Raw genomic sequence first — 19,649 nt, forward strand, 5'->3', positions numbered from 1 at the left:
ACAGATATGACTATTTTTAAAGATCTTTTTCATGGCTTTGTTCTATAAACACCAAATGCTAAATGGATAATGGAATTATGTATCAGCCCTTTTGCCTATTTTCCTGTTCAGCTAAGTATTATGTCCACTGTCATTACAGATGGGTATTATGGCTTTTTTAAAAAAAATTTTTAGTTGTAGACAGACACAACACCTTTATTTTATTTGTTTTTTTAATGTGGTGCTGAGAATCAAACCCACTGCCTCTCACCTGTTAAGTGAGAGCACCACTGAGCCACAACCACAGCCTGTTTTTTTTTTATTTACATCTTTTTATATAGGATAAGATGAAGAATAAAGTCATATAACTTTCCTAAAGTTACTGATCTTCTTTGGATCTGAAACCAGAACACATGTTTCTGCTTAAGGTAAATATTTCATTATTTCCTCTCCTCAGTACTTTCACTTAAAAATTTCCTGCATAACAACCAAAGTATTCTTTCATAGTTTTTTTTTTCTATTGTAGTACTTTTGGTAAAAAATCATGGGATATCCATGTGTTGGTAAGCATCAGAAAAAAGTAAGACCACATAAATAGGCATTTCTACATTCCTCACAGGTAGAGAGGTATCAATATACCCATTTTTTATAAGAGTAATTGAGATGATATAGACTAAACTTTTAAGAATGGAGGTATGAGCTGAGGTGGTGGAGCATGCCTGTAATCGCAGCAGCTCCGGAGGCTGGGGCAGGAGGATCAGAAGTTCAAAGCCAGCCTCAGCAAAAGCGAGGCGCTAAGCAATTCAGTGAGATCCTATCTCTAAATAAAATACAAAATAGGGCTGGGGATGTGGCTGAGTGCCCATGAATTTAATTCCTGGTACTTGCCCCGCCCCCTCCAAAAAAGAAATGGAGGTATTATTGTGGTTGTAGGTACTGACCAGAGAAGGCAATGAAGAAGTGTGTGGGTATGAATGTTCTATATGAACCCTGGAAATTGCCATCCCCATGATATTACTGACAAACATCCTATTTATTTTTTCTTGGTATTGGGGATTGAACCCAGGGGCACTTTACTACTGAACTATATCATCATCCTGAGTTTGTTTTTGAGACAACTCATGAAGTTGCTGAGGGTCTCATAAAGTTGCTGAGGCTAACCTCAAACTTTCAATCCTCCTGCCTCAGTCTCCTGAGTTGCTGGGATTACAGGCATGTGCCACCCTACCCAGCTGATCTTATTATTTATTCATAAAATATCTTAGATAGGTTGTATACATTTTCCCTTCCAGACTGTCCAACTCTGTGAATGCAGGAGTCATGTCAGCCTTATATTCTTTGCCCCAGAAGTTTCTGGTTTAAGTTGTCATTAAATGTTATTTGAATTATAGATCTACTGAATGTATACCATATAAATCCAGCATTTTTTCTTTTTTTCCAAAGAATTCTATGGATGCAAGTAATCTCCTATCGAGTTACTGAATTTAGCTCAATGACCAGAATCTCCAGATAGGTCAGGATCTTCTTAGGTCTAAAAGTGATTCTATATGGTTTAACAACTTACAAACTTAAGAGAATATGATGAACTTAAGAGAATATGATCTTCTCTCCACTCTTACTCAATATATAATGATGGAAAAGTACATGGTAACAACAGTAAAAAATCCAGTTTAGAAAATAATAAAAGATGTATAATAGTCCTGGTCTATAACAATGCTTGTATCCTGCTCCATATGCATTATGAAGTTCCTTAGGCCATGACTCATTATCTGGAATGAGATTCTTTGAACTTTATCCTCTGGTCCTCTTAAATTATTTGTCTTCATCTTTGGGGTTTTATTCCATTTCCTTTGTCCTTATTGGGGAAAAGGGTTCTTCAGCTTTTGCAGCTAATTTCTTGAAGAAATAACTTTGCTTTTTCTAATAGCATTTTGTAATTATTATTTGTTTTATTTTGTGTTGTTTGAATTTGTTCATTTGATATAAAATTTATTGAGAAATAATATTCTTACAATTAAGGACATATATGTATATATATATATATATGTATGTGTGTATATATATATAAAATATATATATATAAAATTATAAAATATACATACATATTTGCTGTTGTTGTTTTGTTTTTGGTACCGGGGATTGAGCCCAGAGGCACTTAACTGAGCCACATTCCCAGCTCTTTTTAAAAATTTTTTATTTTGAGACAGAGTCTTACTAAATTGCTTAGGGCTTCGCCAAGTTGCTGAGGCTGACTTTGAACTTGTGATCCTCCTAACTCAGCCTCCTGAGAGCAGCTGGGATTACACACATGTGCCACCATGCCCAGCAAGAACATCTGTTTTTAAGTGTATGAGTCAACGAATTTTGAGAAGTATATTTGCTACCAATTAAGTCAACACATAGAATGTGTCTATTATCTAAAAAGTTCCCTTGCATTCTTTTGCAGTCAGTCTTCTCCCCCACAACTCCACATTATTTCAGGTCCCAGGAATTACTGATATGCTATAGATAAGTTTTCCAAGTTCTACATTTTCTCATATATCTGGTAGTTTTAAAATTTCTGATTTTCCCATAATTGTTACAGTATTGTTTAAATTGCTTGAATCACAAGTCAAATAAGAACCACACTGAAATGATCTAGATTAGAAGTATACAGTAGTCCAGTACTTACCTACCATGTATAACGCCCTGGGTTCAAACCCTAGCTCTGTCAAAACAACAACTCTTTTTTAGAAATCACTTCTAAATTCCTTCTCTTTCCTCTCTTCCTAATAATTTGCTGAAGAATCTGGGTCACTTGTACTCTAGATTTTGCTGATGCTCCTGTCCTCTACTTTCTGAAGAAAGTAGTTCTATTTAGAGACTTGATCTGATTGATATTTGTTAGTCTCGTGCATTTCAACTGAGTTGAAAGATTAAAGGCTTTAAACATCATTTCGGTAACTACATATGCAAATTGGTGAAATTTATTGACTCACATAACTGACAATTCCAGGGCATATCATGGACTTGGGACTGATATCACATAATCGTATCTTGGTTTTTCTGTCTTCTGCTTGATTTTGGTCTTTTCTGAATTTTGTTTTCATTCCCAACAGTTTCTCAGGTTCCAGTTCACAGGAAAGAAATAGCTCAGTTTCATGTCCTTAGCACTTATTACCCTGACTTGAGCTAAGCATCTATCCTGAATCGATTAATAGAACTAAAGAAATATGATATTCTGATTAGCCAGATTATGGTGCTAATGAACCATAACGACTGTTATTGAATATAAAGAAATTTTTATTCCTGTCATTACAGTTGTTTTAGAGGGGATTTTACAAAAAATATTGACTAATGATTTTTTGACTAGATAATTTCTACACACAACATTTACAATTTTAATTACAAATATTTCCACTGGAGTGCGAGTGATTAGTTTGTTTGGGGTAACAAGGTTTAGGGAGAGGCCCTTAGAACTGTTCCCCCAATTTTTATTGTCAATGGGTACCTACTGACTCTTACCTGAGAGGTGCATTATTAGTAGAAATAAAAATGGCAGAGCTGTTTTAATACAGGAGAAAGTAATAAGCAGAAGTGGTAAAGTGGGGATGACGGAGAAGGAAGCTGATCTTAGGCCCATAAAGAAAGCATGCAGGGCACTAGCACATTTAAGGGGTGGGAACATTTAATTGTGAGGTTACCGTTTAGAGCTCAGATTAGTCTACCAAGTTATTTTGAACGTCGACTGCAGAATATTAGTGGTTTCATGAAACATTTATTGGTGGTGACTATCAGCTCTGGCGCAGGGTGTAATCTTCATTAGAACAGTCAGGATACCTTGGACAAAACACGGAATTTTGACTACATTTCTCCACCCGCCCAGGCCAAGTCCCTCTAGGCTTGGTGTAAGGCAAGTCTGGACCAACAGAAGCCACGCCCATCGCGTCGCCCGGCTCTGCACTTGCGTCACTTCCGGTCCCGGGCAATTCTCATCCGGGTCAGATTGAGCTGCTTGCTGTCCGTGACTAGTGTAGGTGCCGCGCTGTTCGCGTTTTCTCCTCCTGGTGAGACCGATCCGCAGTGTTCACAGGCGAGGAGCTATCTCTGTCCTAAGCTAAGAAAGACGAGGCGGAGACGTGCGAACGGGCAGCGGCTGGGCCGCGCCGGTGCGGGCTGGCGACTGTGTCCCTCCGCTTGCTGCTGTCTTTGGGAACTGGGTGCCAGCGCTGAGGGGCCTCCAGCGGACAGCGACCCCCTTCCCCGGCCCCCCAGCCCACCCTGCCGGGGAGGGCGGAAGATGCCAGTGAAGAAGAAGAGAAAATCCTCTGCGGTGGCAACGGCAGTAGCGGAAGACGGAGGCCTCAAAAAGTGTAAAATCTCCAGGTACCACCTCCCCCCACCTTTCAGTCTTTCCTCCTTCCTCCTTTGCAGGACAGCTGGAGGAGAAGGAGTTGGGCCCAGCCTCCAGGCCTCAAGTGGAGAGAGGTGAGACCCCTCTAATCAAATTAGGCGGTAGGTCTAGAACACCCAGTCTCCGAGCCCGACCTCGTGGTCGCTAGTGTGTGTGTGCTCTGGCGTTTAAGGAGGGACCAGAGAGTCGCCCTTCATTAGTCTACGTGCCCAGCAGAATGGGTGGGGAAACACTTGCATAGATAAAGTGCACTCTTTTCGACTTTCTACTCCCTTAATTCTTCTCTCGTCTTTTCCCCCCAAACCTAAAAGGTCAAACCTAGAATTTCTTTGTAGAGCCTGAAGAAAGGAGAGAGAGCATAAGGAATCTTGAGAACTGCTTTGGAAATGTAAAAAAGGAAAAACTTCTGTAATTGGCCTCCAAATTTTTAGTATTTGGAGTGGACTAATCTGAACCATCCCAGCTGGAGGCCTTTTTTAATTGAAGGAGCCCCAGTTTTGGGAATTATAGTTGGGAAGCCAATTCCCTGTGTGCAGCGTTGGGAAGGCCCTGCATGCTTTTTGTTTTCTAGAGCATTCAGCACGTTGTTAATTCTCAGAATGTACACTAATAATTTTGGAGCCATTATACTCAGTATTTTCTTTGAGGAAAAAAAAAAAGACAAAGCAGAACTATAATAATAGCTTTTTGGCCCCTTTCATACCATTCAGTCATCACAGAAACCTTCTATGCTGCAAAAGATCATTGCAGTTTAGGTGTGAGAAAGTGGGTTTTTGTCCTCCCCCCATCTCATATGGTATACTTGTCTCAATGATTGATGCTTTTCAACATCAACTTCAGATGTTACCATTAAAACAAGACTAGCTAGGGTTGTAAGGAAAAAAATAGAGTGCTCTTTAATGAGAGATCTACTGCTTAAAATGTAAGGGAGGTGACTTGTATAGTCTACATCTTCCTTTTTATAATTCACTTTTTTCCTTCATTACTGTGCTTTGGCAAAGAAGCCTAAGGAATTCTGTATTTTTTCTTTTGGCTGTTAATTTATGATACAGTTTTCTTATATCCCTTGGTAGCTAACATTAGGATTTGAAGTGGTTACTAGCATATTTTTATGAAACATAGGCAAATTAGTTTTTATCACTGTAACTTGTGGCCATCTTAAGTGTGTAATATATCAAAATTATTTAAACATTAAAGTAGCTAGGCAGACAGAAATAGAAATCAAGTGATACTTTATCAATTAAAATTTTAAAATTTGGTATTCCTATTTTACATTACATTATTCAATTGCAGAAATTCCAGTGTTTCCATATCATTGTGGTAGTGTAATTATTTGAATTCCTTGGTTGGTTAAATCCTAGAGGCCATTTTTTAACTTCCCAACTTTTAATGATTTTGTGAGGAAAAAAATATGATTAAATAGCTTTTGCCCAATTATTTGGACTATTTTTGATTATTAATTTGTAAAAGTTTTGTTGTGTGTGTATTTTTTTAATCTGGAATTTAATACACTTTTAGGTTCTAAATCATCTTTTAAAAATCTTAGGTTTGAAAGGTGATACATGAAAATTTTTAATGTATCATTTATTTTGAAATATATACTTTGTAAGATTTTGAAATGTATGTGTTATGCACAGTTTCAATGGAAATCAGTGGAATTACAATAAAGATTTTACTTTCTCAGTCTTACATTGACACTTAGTTTGAACTTCTGCTTAGTCTTGAAATCTGGGAAATAATTTTAGTTGGTATTTTTGGAATTTGATAGTAAACAAAGAAGCAATTGGGTTTTGTTAGACAGAAATCTAATGTATAGACTACTGTTTCAAATTGCAAATACTTAACTCCATTTTTTCCCTATAATGTCAACTTAAAAAACAAAACTTTGTTTGAACTGAAGTAGTTCTTATTGAACTTAGTTTTTCATTAAGAGTTGAGACTTGATAAAAATCTTAGGCATTTGTGTGTTTTCTAAGCTATTGCAGATCCCAACCCCCTGCTAGACTAATAAGTGGAGAGGAACATTTTTCAAGCAAGAAGTGCCTGGCTTGGTTTTATGAGTATGCAGGTAATGAAATTAATGTAAGAAGATATCAGTCATATGCATTAAAAAAATTTATTTCCTTTTGGTTTATTCATTTAACAAATTATTTTTTCAGGCCTGCCATGTTTTAGTGCTGTGTGATAGGATCAGGGTCAAAACCAAGGATTGTGGATTAGTTAAGAATTTGGAGGGCTGGGGATGTGGCTTAAGCGGTAGTGCGCTCGCCTGGCATGCGTGTGGCCCGGGTTCGATCCTCAACACCACATACAAACAAAGATGTTGTGTCCACCGAAAACTAAAAAATAAATGTTAAAAAATTATAAAAAAAAAAAAAAAGAATATGGAGCCACTTTCAGCTGGTATTTCTTTAAATATGTATTCAGTATGCATCAGGAGAGGAGAAACTCGTTTACTGTTAATGTGTAAACAGAGATTCACTTATTTACATCCTTTGGCTATAGTAGTATTATGGGAAACAAATACGTAGTAAATTTTTTTCTTTTTTGGAAATTTTTGTGAATTTAACATTTTCTGAGACTTTAGGGGAGACAGGAAAAGATTTGAACTATGATTACACAAAACATTTACCCTTTAATGATTGTTATTTGGTCATATACTTCTATTAGAGATAGAATAGGAAAGTAAATAGATTCATGTTATTACATTGTGATAAATATTGTATTAGGAAGACACATTGTGAGAATTCATAGGAGCAATGTATAACCCAGCTTTGGAAGTGTCAGGGTAGTTTTCTTGGAAGAGCTAACTAACCTCAGCTAAATCCTATTAACAGCTGAAAAATTCTAAGCCTAGGATATAGGTGAAAGTCAAAACCAGCCATAGATGAGGCTGAAGAATTAAGCAAGTAAATGAAAAAGAATAATTGTTTCCCATTTGTTACTAACGTTTTTGTAAGCCCCTTAAAGTAGTTTTGCTCTTTTGGAGTTATTAACTCTAAAAACTTGGTTTTGGTTTTCCTTTTCCCTCTTTTTCTTACCTGCTTTCTTATTTTTTTTTCCCTCTCTTTTATCAATGACATTCTCACAATCGTTGTTTAAAAGTGTGTATGTAGTTTATTTAGTGCTTATCCATGTTAAGTTCTAAAATGTGCTTTGAACTTGAAATAAAGTTTAGGTTAACTGTATGGAAAGTGAGACTATTTTAAAAAGGGGACAGCAACATAACTGTTGCGATCAGTGAGGTGATCCCAAAAGTATAATTTAAAATTGTTTAGTAGCAGAACAGAATCATTCTAGACCAGAAAAAAAGCTATTACTGGCATCCCAAGGCAACCACTAACCCAATTTAAATGAAGGGAATTCATTTTCTTACTGACCTCCATTTAAGATGTTGACCCATTATTCAAAATGCCAGTTTTATTGGTGTGCAGGATATAGAATCAAAAGGTCACTCTTCTTATTATAAAAATAATTAGCACTTTTTTTCTTTAATGTTTGCTTGAGTTTACCTCTTTTTAGGACTTTCCTGGGTATCATAAAATTCTAATTAAACATGTATTCCCTGTATTAGCATTTTTTAATTGCCAACAAAATAATTGCTGTCATTATTACAGGAATTGTGCTATATATATTATTTTTTCATATAACCATTCTGTTAAGTAGATGGTGTAATATTCATTTTATTATTGAGAAAACAGACTTAGATTAAGTAATTTGCCCTAGATACTATAGTAACAAGAGCAAGGAGTCAAACCATGGTTGTTGTGACACTAGAGACAATGGTTTTAACTACTATTCCTATATATATAAATTTTGGGGGGGGGCGGGGTACCAGAGATTGAACCCAGGGGCGCTTAACCACTGAGTGACATCCTTGGCCCTTTTTGTATTTTATTTAGAATCAGGGTCTCACTGAGTTGCTTAGGGGCTCAATAAATTGCTGAGGCTTGCTTTGGACTTGCTATCCTCCTGTCTCAGCTTCCTGGGCTGCTAGGATTATAGGTGTGTGCCATTGCACAGGGCTAATATTTTTATTTAAATATGTACATGACTGTGTACATGGTAACTAATTTTCACTTTTATAAAAAATATGAGTACACTTGGTTAATTTATTTTCTTATCATTCATTCAGTATTTATCCAGCACTTGTTGGTGAGTCAGGCACTGTGCAAAGTGCTAGGGATATAGGAGTGAAGAAGTCAGACATGATCCCTGTCTTCATGGGACTTGGCTTCTAGTGAAGAAGATAGTAAACAAGCATATAGGCAAGATAATTATAGATTTTGGAATATTATGCAAATAATAAATATAGGGAGCTTCATAAATAGAGTAAAGAAGGATTGGATGGACTTTCAGAGACACAGATTAGGGGAGGGCTCTCTGTGGAGACTTTGGGCAGAAAATTGCTTGATAGGAAAGAACCAATTGCCAAACAGTCATTGTTTTGTGTTTAAATGCGTCTGTCCCTCATTAAGTGGAGACAGTGGTTGTGCCTATTAGTATAATATCTTATAAAGCCCTTAGCATAGTACCTGGTATATAGTCAGAACTCAGTATATTTTTGCTATTACTGTTAAAACAGTAATAGCATTACAGCATTAGATTTATTGGTTGTAGCTTTTTAATAATGTTGTTCCAAAATTAATCTATGTAGCTCATGATGAAAGTGCTGTGTCACTGAGCACATTATTTTGTCCCGAGAGTCTATTAAGCACTGCACATACACCTGGAAACATTTTTTTCATTATTTAAAAAAAAAAAAATCAGAGTTAATGATGTTTTTCTCCTAGTTTTAAAAATATCCCACAATGTGTTACTATAGAATTATAGGTCACGTGTGATTAACTTGGTGGTTTTGCCTGTAAGCAAAACCTTTTTACTCTTGAATGATATTTATTTATTTATTTATTGCTTGCAGTGTTGGGGATTGAACCCAGGGGCACTTTGCCACTGAGCCACATCCCCAGACTTTTTGTATGGAAACAGGGTCTCCCTAAGTTGCAAAGGCTGGCCTTGAACTTGCAATTCTGCTTTAGCCTCCTAAGTCCCTGGCATTGTAGGTGTGTACCACTTTGCCTGGCTTGAGTGATATTTAAATTAACAAGAATTTAGTGATATGTTTGTCCCTGTTTATCCACAGGGGATTGGTAGGACAACCTCATCTTCACCACAGGTAACAAAATCCAAAGATGCTCAAATTCCTTTATAAAATGGAGTATTATTATTTGCCTATTACCCTCACATATTCACCAGTAGACTTTTAGCCATCTCTATTTAATACAATGTAAATGCTATGTAAATAGTTTAAAAATAATGAGAAAAAGTGTGTACATTCAGTACAGGTGGAGGTTTTTCACTCTCGAATATTTTTGATGAGCAATTGGTTGAAATTTATTAGTGCAGAACCCAAGATATAGAAGGCTAGTTGTATACTGGGCCTGTGGTAAACAAAAACATACAAAGTGAAAGGGAATTTTTAAAAAGTCGTAAGCAAAAATTTAAAAATGTTAGAAGTGTATAATACTAATATAGTAGCCAGCTGGTAAAGTGAACTAGTACAGTGAACTAATCATTTCCCAGGCTTTTTAAATTGAGTGCAAACCAATTTGCATGAAAGAGTAAATTAAATTCGGCTTTAGAAATTTTACCCAGGAATAGTGTCATTGGAGGGTATGGTTAAAAAGTTTAATTAAAATTATGACTCAAGGAAAGGACATTGGTACAGACTTTGCTTTAGACTTAAATATATTACTGTTTGCATTTCTTTGGGAAAGTTATTTAACATTTATAGATCTTAGCTCTATAAGATGAGATATATGTGTGTATGTATGTGTGTGTGTGTGTGTATATATATATATATATGGTGTATATATGCATACTTTGTACATATAAAACAAATTTTAACCTGATTCTAATCAGTTTTAATCACTAATCCCCATTTCTAGAAGCCTGTATTTTGTGACAGTAGCTGATATTTCTTGACAAAACTCTTCAGCTTTCCCTTCTAAGCATTGATGGCAATTTTGAGGGCGAGTGTACTTGTTGCATCAGAAAAAATTAGAATGTATTTCTGTCATGGCTTTAAAAAGCACTTTTGTTTTCTTCCATTAAATTTTTAATGTTTTTTTTTTTCTTCCAGCCATATAATGAGGATGCATACTCAGTTATGGGTTTGGGTTTTTTTTTTTTTTTTTTTTTTGATACTAGGATTGAATCTAGGGCCTTGCATATGCTAGGCAAGTACTCTATTGCTAACCTATATCCTCAGTCCTTTTTATTTTATTTTGAGACAAGATCTCACTAATTTGCCCAGGCTAACTTCAAACTTGTGATTCTCTTGCCTCAGCCTCCCTAAGAGACTGGGATTACAGACATGTGCTGCCAAACACAGCCTTAGTTATGTATTTTTAATACCTTTATTGTGTGTGCTTTTTTTTTTTTTAATGGTGTTGGAGATTTAACTCAGGGCCTTGTGCCTGCTAAGCACACATTCTACCATTGAACTACACCCCCAGCTCTTATGTACATTCTTTCCTATGTTGAATTATGAATATAACATGTTTAATTAAAACAATTCTCTAGATGTTCATATTAGGAAGTAAAAATGACTACCACCATCTTCCCCTTTCAACACTTCAGTGCACTTTTACTGCTTATTTAAACTTAAGGACATTGATCATTTTACATAAAATTTAAAATGGGTTTTGGTTTCTGATTATATATTAAAGTCATCTTGACATCCTGGATATCATCTCAAGCAGCAAAATGTATTGACTACATAATGGATGGCTACATTCTAAGATAAGCTAACAATGATGCCGTCAAATCCACCTGAGCAGCGTTGGTCTAGTTTATGACTTATAAAGCTGGAGTATTTTTAGTTCTTAAGAAAGGAGAATGGAGGCTCCTCTTGACTAATTTAACATTATATATCAAGATTTATTTTAGTTATCCAGTCACAAAAGAAACCTAGCGGATTCAATATCTATGTGTTGGGAGTCTGATTTAAAAAAAAAAAAAGCATGAGAATTGATATGTTAATTTAAATTTAGTGATAGGGAGTCAAGTAAGGAATAAGATAAATAACAATTTTTGGTCACATGATAGACACAAGCTAATTGAGATTAAATTTTTGTTTCTACATTAAGGTGACATAACTGATGCCTTTTGATTTAGAACCAATATGATAAGGAAAATATTTCTTAAAGTATAATATAGTAGTTTAAATAAGTCATTTTTACAATATAAATTTTCAAGAATAATTAAATTTATTTAAAAGAGATAATGATAATCTGTAGTAAGTAAATGAATATTCTTCTTATTACTGTATTAAACTATGCATTGAGCTAGGCCTAGTGGCGCATGCCTGTAATCCTAGCAATTCCAGAGGTTGAGACAGGATTGCAAATTCAAGGCCAGCCTCTGCAACTTTGTGAGGCCCTAAGCAACTTGACAAGACCCTGTCTCAAAATAAAAAATTTGAAGGGGCTGGCACTGTAGGTTTCTTACCTTAGGGTTAAATCCTTAGTAGGAAAAAATGAAAATGGGCATTGTTTCTTACACATGCTAGCTTCAATCTTCTTAGGCTTTTTAAAATTCTTGCTTTGTGGGCTGGAGATGTAGCTCAGTGGTGTAGCACTTGCCTAGCATGTGCAGTATCCTAGGTTCAATCCTCAGTATCAAAAAGAAAAAATTGATTCTTGCATTGCCAAAAATTTTATTAGGAGTAGGCTTAGTAAATTTTTTAAATAAATTAATGATTAATACTAATGAAGTATTTCTTTATCGATTCTTTTTAAAATTTCCTTAATTTCATAGTGACTTGTTAAAGACTACTTTTAAAAGTTTTAAATTCTAAATCCTCTAGCAAATATTTATACTTCTTTTGAAGCTATTCTAGTTATTTGTCAAATGTTATGTTGTATTCATAGATGCCTTGTTCTATGTTGATATTGAATCATAATCAAATATATAAATTATTTTTGTCTTTGAAGGTCCTGATGAAGTTGTAGGGCCAGAAGGAATGGAAAAATTTTGTGAAGACATTGGTGTTGAACCTGAAAATGTATGTTTTATTTCTAAGTAGAATGCAATATAAGATGGGTATAACAAATTCATAAATTTCTGAAAATTGATTTTATACTTATGAAGATTTTGTTTTTTTTACCTTTAGTATTGTAAATTTGCATTTAGAGTGTTATTAATCAGTTTAAGTTGGGCACGTATTCTCTTGTTATAAATGTTTTTGTGGTAAAGTGAGATTCTACCTCATAAACTTTTACTTCTAAGAAATTGGCCCATCTTAGTTTCTTTATAGTTAATAATTCCAGAGGTTGTACTCTTTAATGGTTGAAGGATGGATATAGTTTTTATAAAAATGCTCTCCATGATAAATATAGAAATGATTATCTCTATGCTGACTTTTCCCGTATCCTTTATGTTCTGTTCTTTCCAGATTATTATGTTAGTTTTAGCGTGGAAATTGGAGGCTGAAAGCATGGGATTTTTTACCAAGGAAGAATGGTTAAAGGGAATGACTTCATTACAGTAAGAAATTTTTTTAAAAAACAAATTTGATGGCCTATTTGAAGATCTTAATTGATACTTTGTGCTTCATAATTTTCAGGAGTAAGATTTCACCTTTAAAAAATCAAATTGGTTTGATCTATCACAATCAGTTTGGGGATTGACAAAATTATATTGTGATCGTGGCAGATAAATACCCCATTTTTCATATTGTTTTAGAACTTCAGTATAATTGTATCAAAAACTCGTTGATTCTCTTGTTAAGTGAATTAGAAATCTGTGATTAAAGAGTTTGTATTCACAGGTTGCTTGAGTATTATAAGGGCTTTACATTATGAATAGAGAACTCCACAATGTAAGGAGTTTGTTCATGAGCAGTCCTAAGTTCCAGGGCCTCCTCACTCCTTTCTTAAGTCAGTTTGAAGATACAATTACATGATATTTTTAGATTGTTTTTCTTTTTTACTAAATGAACTCAAACAGAACAAAAGAAAATGTCAGTTCCCATGCAATCTTCAGCCATTTTATAGTTGGATACTTTCAGTTTAAGATGGTGTCTTTGAATATCTAAATTATAAGTTATAGAATTAACTTTATAAAAATAATTTGATTTTGGCTTTCCAGAGTGAAGTTTATTTAATTTCAGAATTAATAAGGAATTATGTGTTAATTTTATATCATGTTCCTAATGTTTCTTCAGGATATTACTGGTTAAAATTTTCAAGTGAGGAAGCATTAATTTATATTTTAAAGGCAGAAACTAGGGTTTTATTAGCCTGGTGGTTTCCTGTTGTGATATGCTTTTATTAACACACCTAACTATTTTTAGTCCTCCTTTGCCTGTTCTTCAGTTTTTTAAAAGGAAGTATATTTGTTTTTATGGCACCTATGCTTTTGTATTTGAGTTTTCAGTGTCTAATTTAAACCAACATTAACATATAGATAGTTTATATTTGGAGGGGTAAAAACCTTTTCTTGGGAACCAAATCATAATTTCTAGAATAGAACATAAAATCAATTCTCCTACTTCCATTATTTATAAATAAGGAATTTAAGACGAAAACAAGTTAAGAAAATATTTGGCAATGTTTACACAATTCCTTAGTGGCAGATTTAGGATCTAGAGTTTAAATTTACCGATTACTAGTTCTGTATTACATTTAGATGTTGTAATATGCCCAGTTAAATACATTGGTTCTGAAATTTTGGGGGGGCTATATCCTACCAAATATTTAATTAACTTAAAAAAATTTTTTTATTAGTTATTGATGGACCTTTATTATTTGTTTTATGTGGTGCTGGGAATCGAACCCAGTGTCTCACACGTGCTAGGTAAGTGCATACAAAAGGATACACAAGGAACATAAACCACAGTTTTTATGCAACTTAGCCTGTTCTATTAAAATTGTTAGTTGCTAATTTGACATTTTAAGGGCTTTTTAGGTTACTACATTTTGTGAGCTGTTTTTTTGGATTATTCCAGCTAATAAGTAGTTTTGTATTTATAAACCAAGAAGATGCAAATTGTTTTTGTATGAGTTGATATGAAGAGCCTTTATATAATAAAGTGGTTAACAAAACATTTCTAATACTCCTGAATCATTAGATATGAGTACCAAAAACCAGAAATTAAGTAGCCCATGAACATGGTTTTTATTAGCATCTTTTTTTTTTGAGGGGAGGGTTGTTACTGGGGATTGATCCAAGGGGCACTCTATCACTGAGATATATTGCTAGCCCTTTTTGTTTTATTTTGAGACAGGGCCTCACTAAGTTGCCCAGACTGTCCTTGAACTTGGACTCCTACCTCAGCCTCTTGAGTTACTGGGATTACAGGCACAGGCACGTGCCAGTGCACCTTTGACATATGTTTTCTGTAGGAAGTTCAAAAGCTATTCAAAATAAAAGCAAGTACTTATTTCAAATTGTCCCAGAAGTTTATCATTGTCATGTACCTAGAACAATATTAACAATATTCTGTAGAGCTTTGAAGCTATACAAATAAGTTTTCTCAGCTAGAAAAATGATTTTTTTCTTCATGATATAAATTGTTATGTGAAGTATAAAGTTTTCTTCCCTCTCAGTCAACCAATTCTTATTATTCCCTGAATCTTTCAAAATCTTGCTAGGAATAAAATAGTTCAAATTTTAAGCAACACAGACTAAATAACCTGTATGTCTTAATATTAAAATTTATAGTTGTTTAATATACTTGACTTTCTATAATATAATCTTAAAATATAAAACTTTATAGGCTCTATTCCCTGTGTATAGTTTTCATTTGTACTTTTAGAATTTAATTTAGCCAAGGAAGCTGATGGTCTTTAAATCATCTTAAGATAGTTATCAGTTGTTTCAATGAATTTTAATGTGTAGAAACTTTAGTTGAACTGTGCTAAAGAGTAGAAATAGTCTGATAGTTAAAATATATACTTTAGTCAAATATAGTGAACTATAATAGTTATGATTAATTTTAATCTGTATTGTATAATGCTTTACAGTTTTTAGAAAACTTTACACATTTGCTTTAAGGCTATCATACAGGCTTTCTATAAGTGAATTGGCTTTCTATTTTGTGTGAAGAAATTTGTTCATTTGAATTTATATATAATTGGGAGTAGATGGATATTTTGTAAGTTTCAGAGGATGAAATTGCCATAGCTTTTCTAGATATTTTGCTTCATAAAGTTTTCATCTTTAGTAAGTCAAGTTTCCCCAAATTGTATTTAATTTTATAGATATTTACATTAAAACCCTATCTTACATTAAGTACTGTGCCTCTTACTGGTGATCACTGTGATACATCAGGCACAGCTCTTGCCCTTTGGTTATATTATAATAGGTCAGGGAAGACAGTTCAATACTGTAACTGAAACCCAGGCAGAACCTGATATGTGATAGAGTAAAAGTACAAAATACTGGGAAAGGAAAGAAACTAATAAGGCTAATTTCAGCTGAGTAGATTGTGAAATCTTTATAGACTTGGCATTTGAACTGGAACTTGAAAAATGATCAAGATGTTGTTGGTTGAGGATATGGGAAAATGTTTCAGAAGAGAGAAATTGGGAGGAGAGCCTTGAGGAAGGAAATTATGTTTAAAGGACGTAATCTGGTTGTTAGAATTATAGGATAGATAAAGTTGCCAGAATGTGTTTAAAATTCTAGATATTTGGGATAATGACTCCATTGTGAAGAGCTTAGGTAACATGTTTAAACAATGTTTTAGATACTGGGAAACAACCAGATATATAATGTATGTATATATTTTTTAGTTGTCAGTGGATCTTTTATTTATTTATATGCAGTGCTGAGGATTGAACCCAGGGCCTCACACATGCCAGGCAAGCAAGTGCTGTACCACTGAGCTGCAACTCCATCCCCAATAACCAGATTTTTGAGCATAGGAATCATCAAAGATTTTTCAGTGCAGTTTTTAATGAGCAGTTGTTTTTGTTTTTATGTTTTCAGATTCTTTGGACTGAAGCAGGCCTTGCATGTGCTAGGCATGCACTCTATGCCATTGAGCTATATCTCCATCCCTTATTTTATTTTGAGACTGGTTCTCACTAAGTTGCTCAGGCTGGTTTTAAACTTGTCATCTTCCTGCCTCAACTTACCAGGTAGCTGATAACACAAGTATGTACCATTATATCCAGCTGCTGGTTATTTTAAGGTTAGATACTTGAGAATTTTAGCAAAACTATGGACCATCTCCCTGTTAAGATTCACATATACTGCTACACACAAAATCATGCTTGTGTTCTTAGGAGGTTATGGATCTTTCTTATTCTCCATCTACAGATACAAAGTTCTAGGGGTGGTTGGAAGGTTTGGTTCTGACATACTCTAACTGGAATGGAGCATTTTTCACATATTAGCTAGATGAAAGTTTCGTATTGGAACAAGGGTAAAATATGTTGGTAGAGAAAACAACATAGACCTTTGAAGAGAATTGTACTTGATATGATGTTATAAATAAAGTGGTAAGAGGATAGCATCTGATAACAGTGGTAGGAACTAAGTTACCTGCCAGTGGGGTACAGATTGCGCATTCTGGTCTTTCGAGTCCTTTTTTTGAAAATTATAGGGAATGTTCTGGCTTGACTTTCTTTAAAAAAGAAAGGAATGAAGAATATTTACTTTATGGTGGAGGCAGAGGAGTGGGTAGATGGGATCCTATGGTGAGTGTGGTTTGTGACTATTATTCATTTGGCATTTTGGGTCCAACTGCTATTTGCTGTTTGCATCTTTCCTCTTCAATCTCTCATGAGTTTCAAAATGCGCTTTTCACATTTCCATATACGCCTAGAGGTAGAATTATTATAGGTGATAAACCTGATTTAGAAAAGGTTCTTAATCTAAAATTTTGTGATGAAATTCTTTTATTGGAATTTACCCTTCAGGAAGAGAACCTCATTTAGATCTGATACATAAATGAGAATTCTCATTTTAAAGGTGAAGCAGAATTTTGAAGGCCTCCCTTGATGATCAGGTGTTTAACAATACCCTTTCCAAGTCTCAGTATTGAAATTTATACCATTTTGTTCTTCCATTAACCATAATGGCCTTGGAGAGTGGTATTATATTATGCCAATCTTCCCCCAAATCTGGTGTTTCTCTTTGTTTCTTTCTTTCTTTTTTTTTTTTTTTTTTTGGTTCTATTTATAAACTACTTGCTTCCCATGACATTACTAGTTAAGAATGCTTTTTTTTTTTTTAAAAGAAGGACCTATTCTTCCTAAATTCCTAATTTCTGTGATATTGACTTTTTTACTATTTGGAGTTTATCTAGGGACTAGATTAAGAATTGAGTTGGTATTAGTGAGTAGGTATGTTTATTTGGTTCATTGACAGTCTTTCTGATGCTGGTAATGTGGAGATTTGGGCTTTTCTTTTTTATCACTCTTCCCCAAGGAGAACACATCAATTTTCAATGCCATTAGATTCTTTCTCTGCTCAAGATGCAGACCATTAGGTGTGGTAGGATGTAGTTTGGGTAACAGAATGTAGGGTAGGTGATTTTTTTAATCCATTTGTCTCAAAAGAAACACATTAAGCCAAGAGCTATCTTAATCATTTAACACATGTATTCCCATTTAATCTTTATGGCTATCCTATGAAATTATTATTGTCATTTTAGAAAAGAGGAAACAAGCTGGAAAGGGTTAAATCAGTAACTTTCCTAAAGGCCCCATGGCTGAAAATAGAGAAGTTAGGATTTTAACTGAAGTCACTGACATGAATCTTTGTTCTTTTTTTCACTATCTCTGTCTTAAAGCTCATTGAGATCATTTAAGTAATATTGTTGCTGTGTGAACCCATGGGATGTAAAATATTTGGAAAAGATTATATATAATTTCTTGGGTTCTTATCTCTTTAGAACTTAGTCACTATGTGCTTTATGGTTTTGTTTTGATCTGTATTTTTCCACTGATTTTTTCCCCAATAGCAATTGTGAAACTTAATTAAAAAATCTCGTCCATCAACCTTGGAGCTTATTTTTGGTGTTCATATTTTTTTTTTTAACAAATATTTTTGGAGTGCTTCTATACACCAGACCTTGTGTGTTACACTGTTAAAATAATTTTCAAACTATGGAGGTAGAAAAAGGAATAACTTAGATTGTCAGGAGGCATACTTTGTCTTTTTCTCCCTTTTGTATTTCAAGTTTGTTAAAGTTTTGCATTATATTTTTAGTAAGCTTTTTGCTGCTGTGACTAAAAGATCCAACCAGCACAACTGTAGAGGAGGAAGAGTTTAATTGGGGGCTCATGGTTTCAGAGATCTTGGTCCATAGACAGCTGACTCCATTCCTCAGGACTTGAGGTGAGACTGAACATCATGGCAGAAGAGTTTGGTGGAAGGCTCACAAGATGATCAGACAGCCTAGAGATTCCACTCACCAAATAGAAAACATACACCAAAGGCATGTCTCCCAATGACCCACCTCCTCTAACCACACCCTACTTGCCTTCAGTTACCACTCAGTTAATCCTTGTAGGGGATTAATTCACTAATTGAGTTAAAACTCTTAACCCAATTATTGTCTCACATGTGAGCTTTTGGTGGACACCTCATATCCAAAGTATAACAGTGAGCTTAAATTACTAAAACAAAATGTGAAAACATTGCTTTAAGTTGCAAAGATACAGAAAACAGGCCTCTACCTAAAATAATCCATGAAGGGGAAAGAATACATGTAACTCCCCCTTCCTCCCACGGCAGTGCTAGGGATTGAACCCAGGACGTCATACTTGTTAGGCAAGCGCTCTACCACTGAGCTACATAGAGCTTTATACCTAAAATGTAGTGGTAATCTCAGACCACTTTTTGGGGTGGTGGTGGTACCAGGGATTGAACTCAGTGAAGAAAATTATAAAGAGGCTAAAAGATATAAGGATAATTTTGTTACTGTTGAGTTTTGAGAGTTTTCATATTCTAGATTTGCATATACAGAATACAGAATATCTGTATTCCAGACAGGAGTCCTTCATTGGATATGTGGCTTGTAATATTTTTTTCCCATTTGTTTTCATCCTTTTCTTAATAAGGCTTTTTGGGAAATAAAAGTTTTAATTTTTAAAATTGTATGATTTTATTAGTATACTGTGGTTATACATAATAGTGGGGTTCATTTTAACATATTCATAAATGAATATGATATAATATATTCCATTTCAATCTGTGGTACTTCCACTTTCCCTGTCCTCCTTTTCCCTCATCCCCCTCCTCTATTCTACTGGTCTTT

The 19,649-nt window shown here is 34.5% G+C and overlaps 1 protein-coding gene across 4 annotated transcripts in view; it reads left to right on the forward strand.

The window, feature by feature from the left end:
* The first annotated feature begins 3,947 nt into the window (after nucleotides 1–3,947).
* Dcun1d5 (defective in cullin neddylation 1 domain containing 5) overlaps nucleotides 3,948–19,649 on the forward strand; it is a 29,474-nt gene continuing 13,772 nt past the window's right edge. The window contains exons 1-4 of one of the 4 annotated variants that reach the window (XM_046466615.2): nucleotides 3,948–4,344; nucleotides 6,349–6,440; nucleotides 12,370–12,440; nucleotides 12,831–12,922. In XM_046466615.2, coding sequence (XP_046322571.1) covers nucleotides 4,259–4,344; nucleotides 6,349–6,440; nucleotides 12,370–12,440; nucleotides 12,831–12,922 — 341 coding nt within the window. In that variant the 5' untranslated portion in view covers nucleotides 3,948–4,258. Of the gene's footprint in view, nucleotides 4,345–6,348; nucleotides 6,441–12,369; nucleotides 12,441–12,830; nucleotides 12,923–19,649 lie in introns of those variants that run through there. The other 3 variants (XM_046466625.2, XM_046466642.2, XM_046466635.2) reach the window with 3 other exon arrangements.

The sequence above is a fragment of the Marmota monax genome, unplaced genomic scaffold (assembly GCF_021218885.2).
Source record: "Marmota monax isolate L192 unplaced genomic scaffold, Marmota_monax_Labrador192_F-V1.1 WCK01_AAM20220418_F8-fsc00045, whole genome shotgun sequence".
Lineage (NCBI taxonomy): Eukaryota > Metazoa > Chordata > Mammalia > Rodentia > Sciuridae > Marmota > Marmota monax.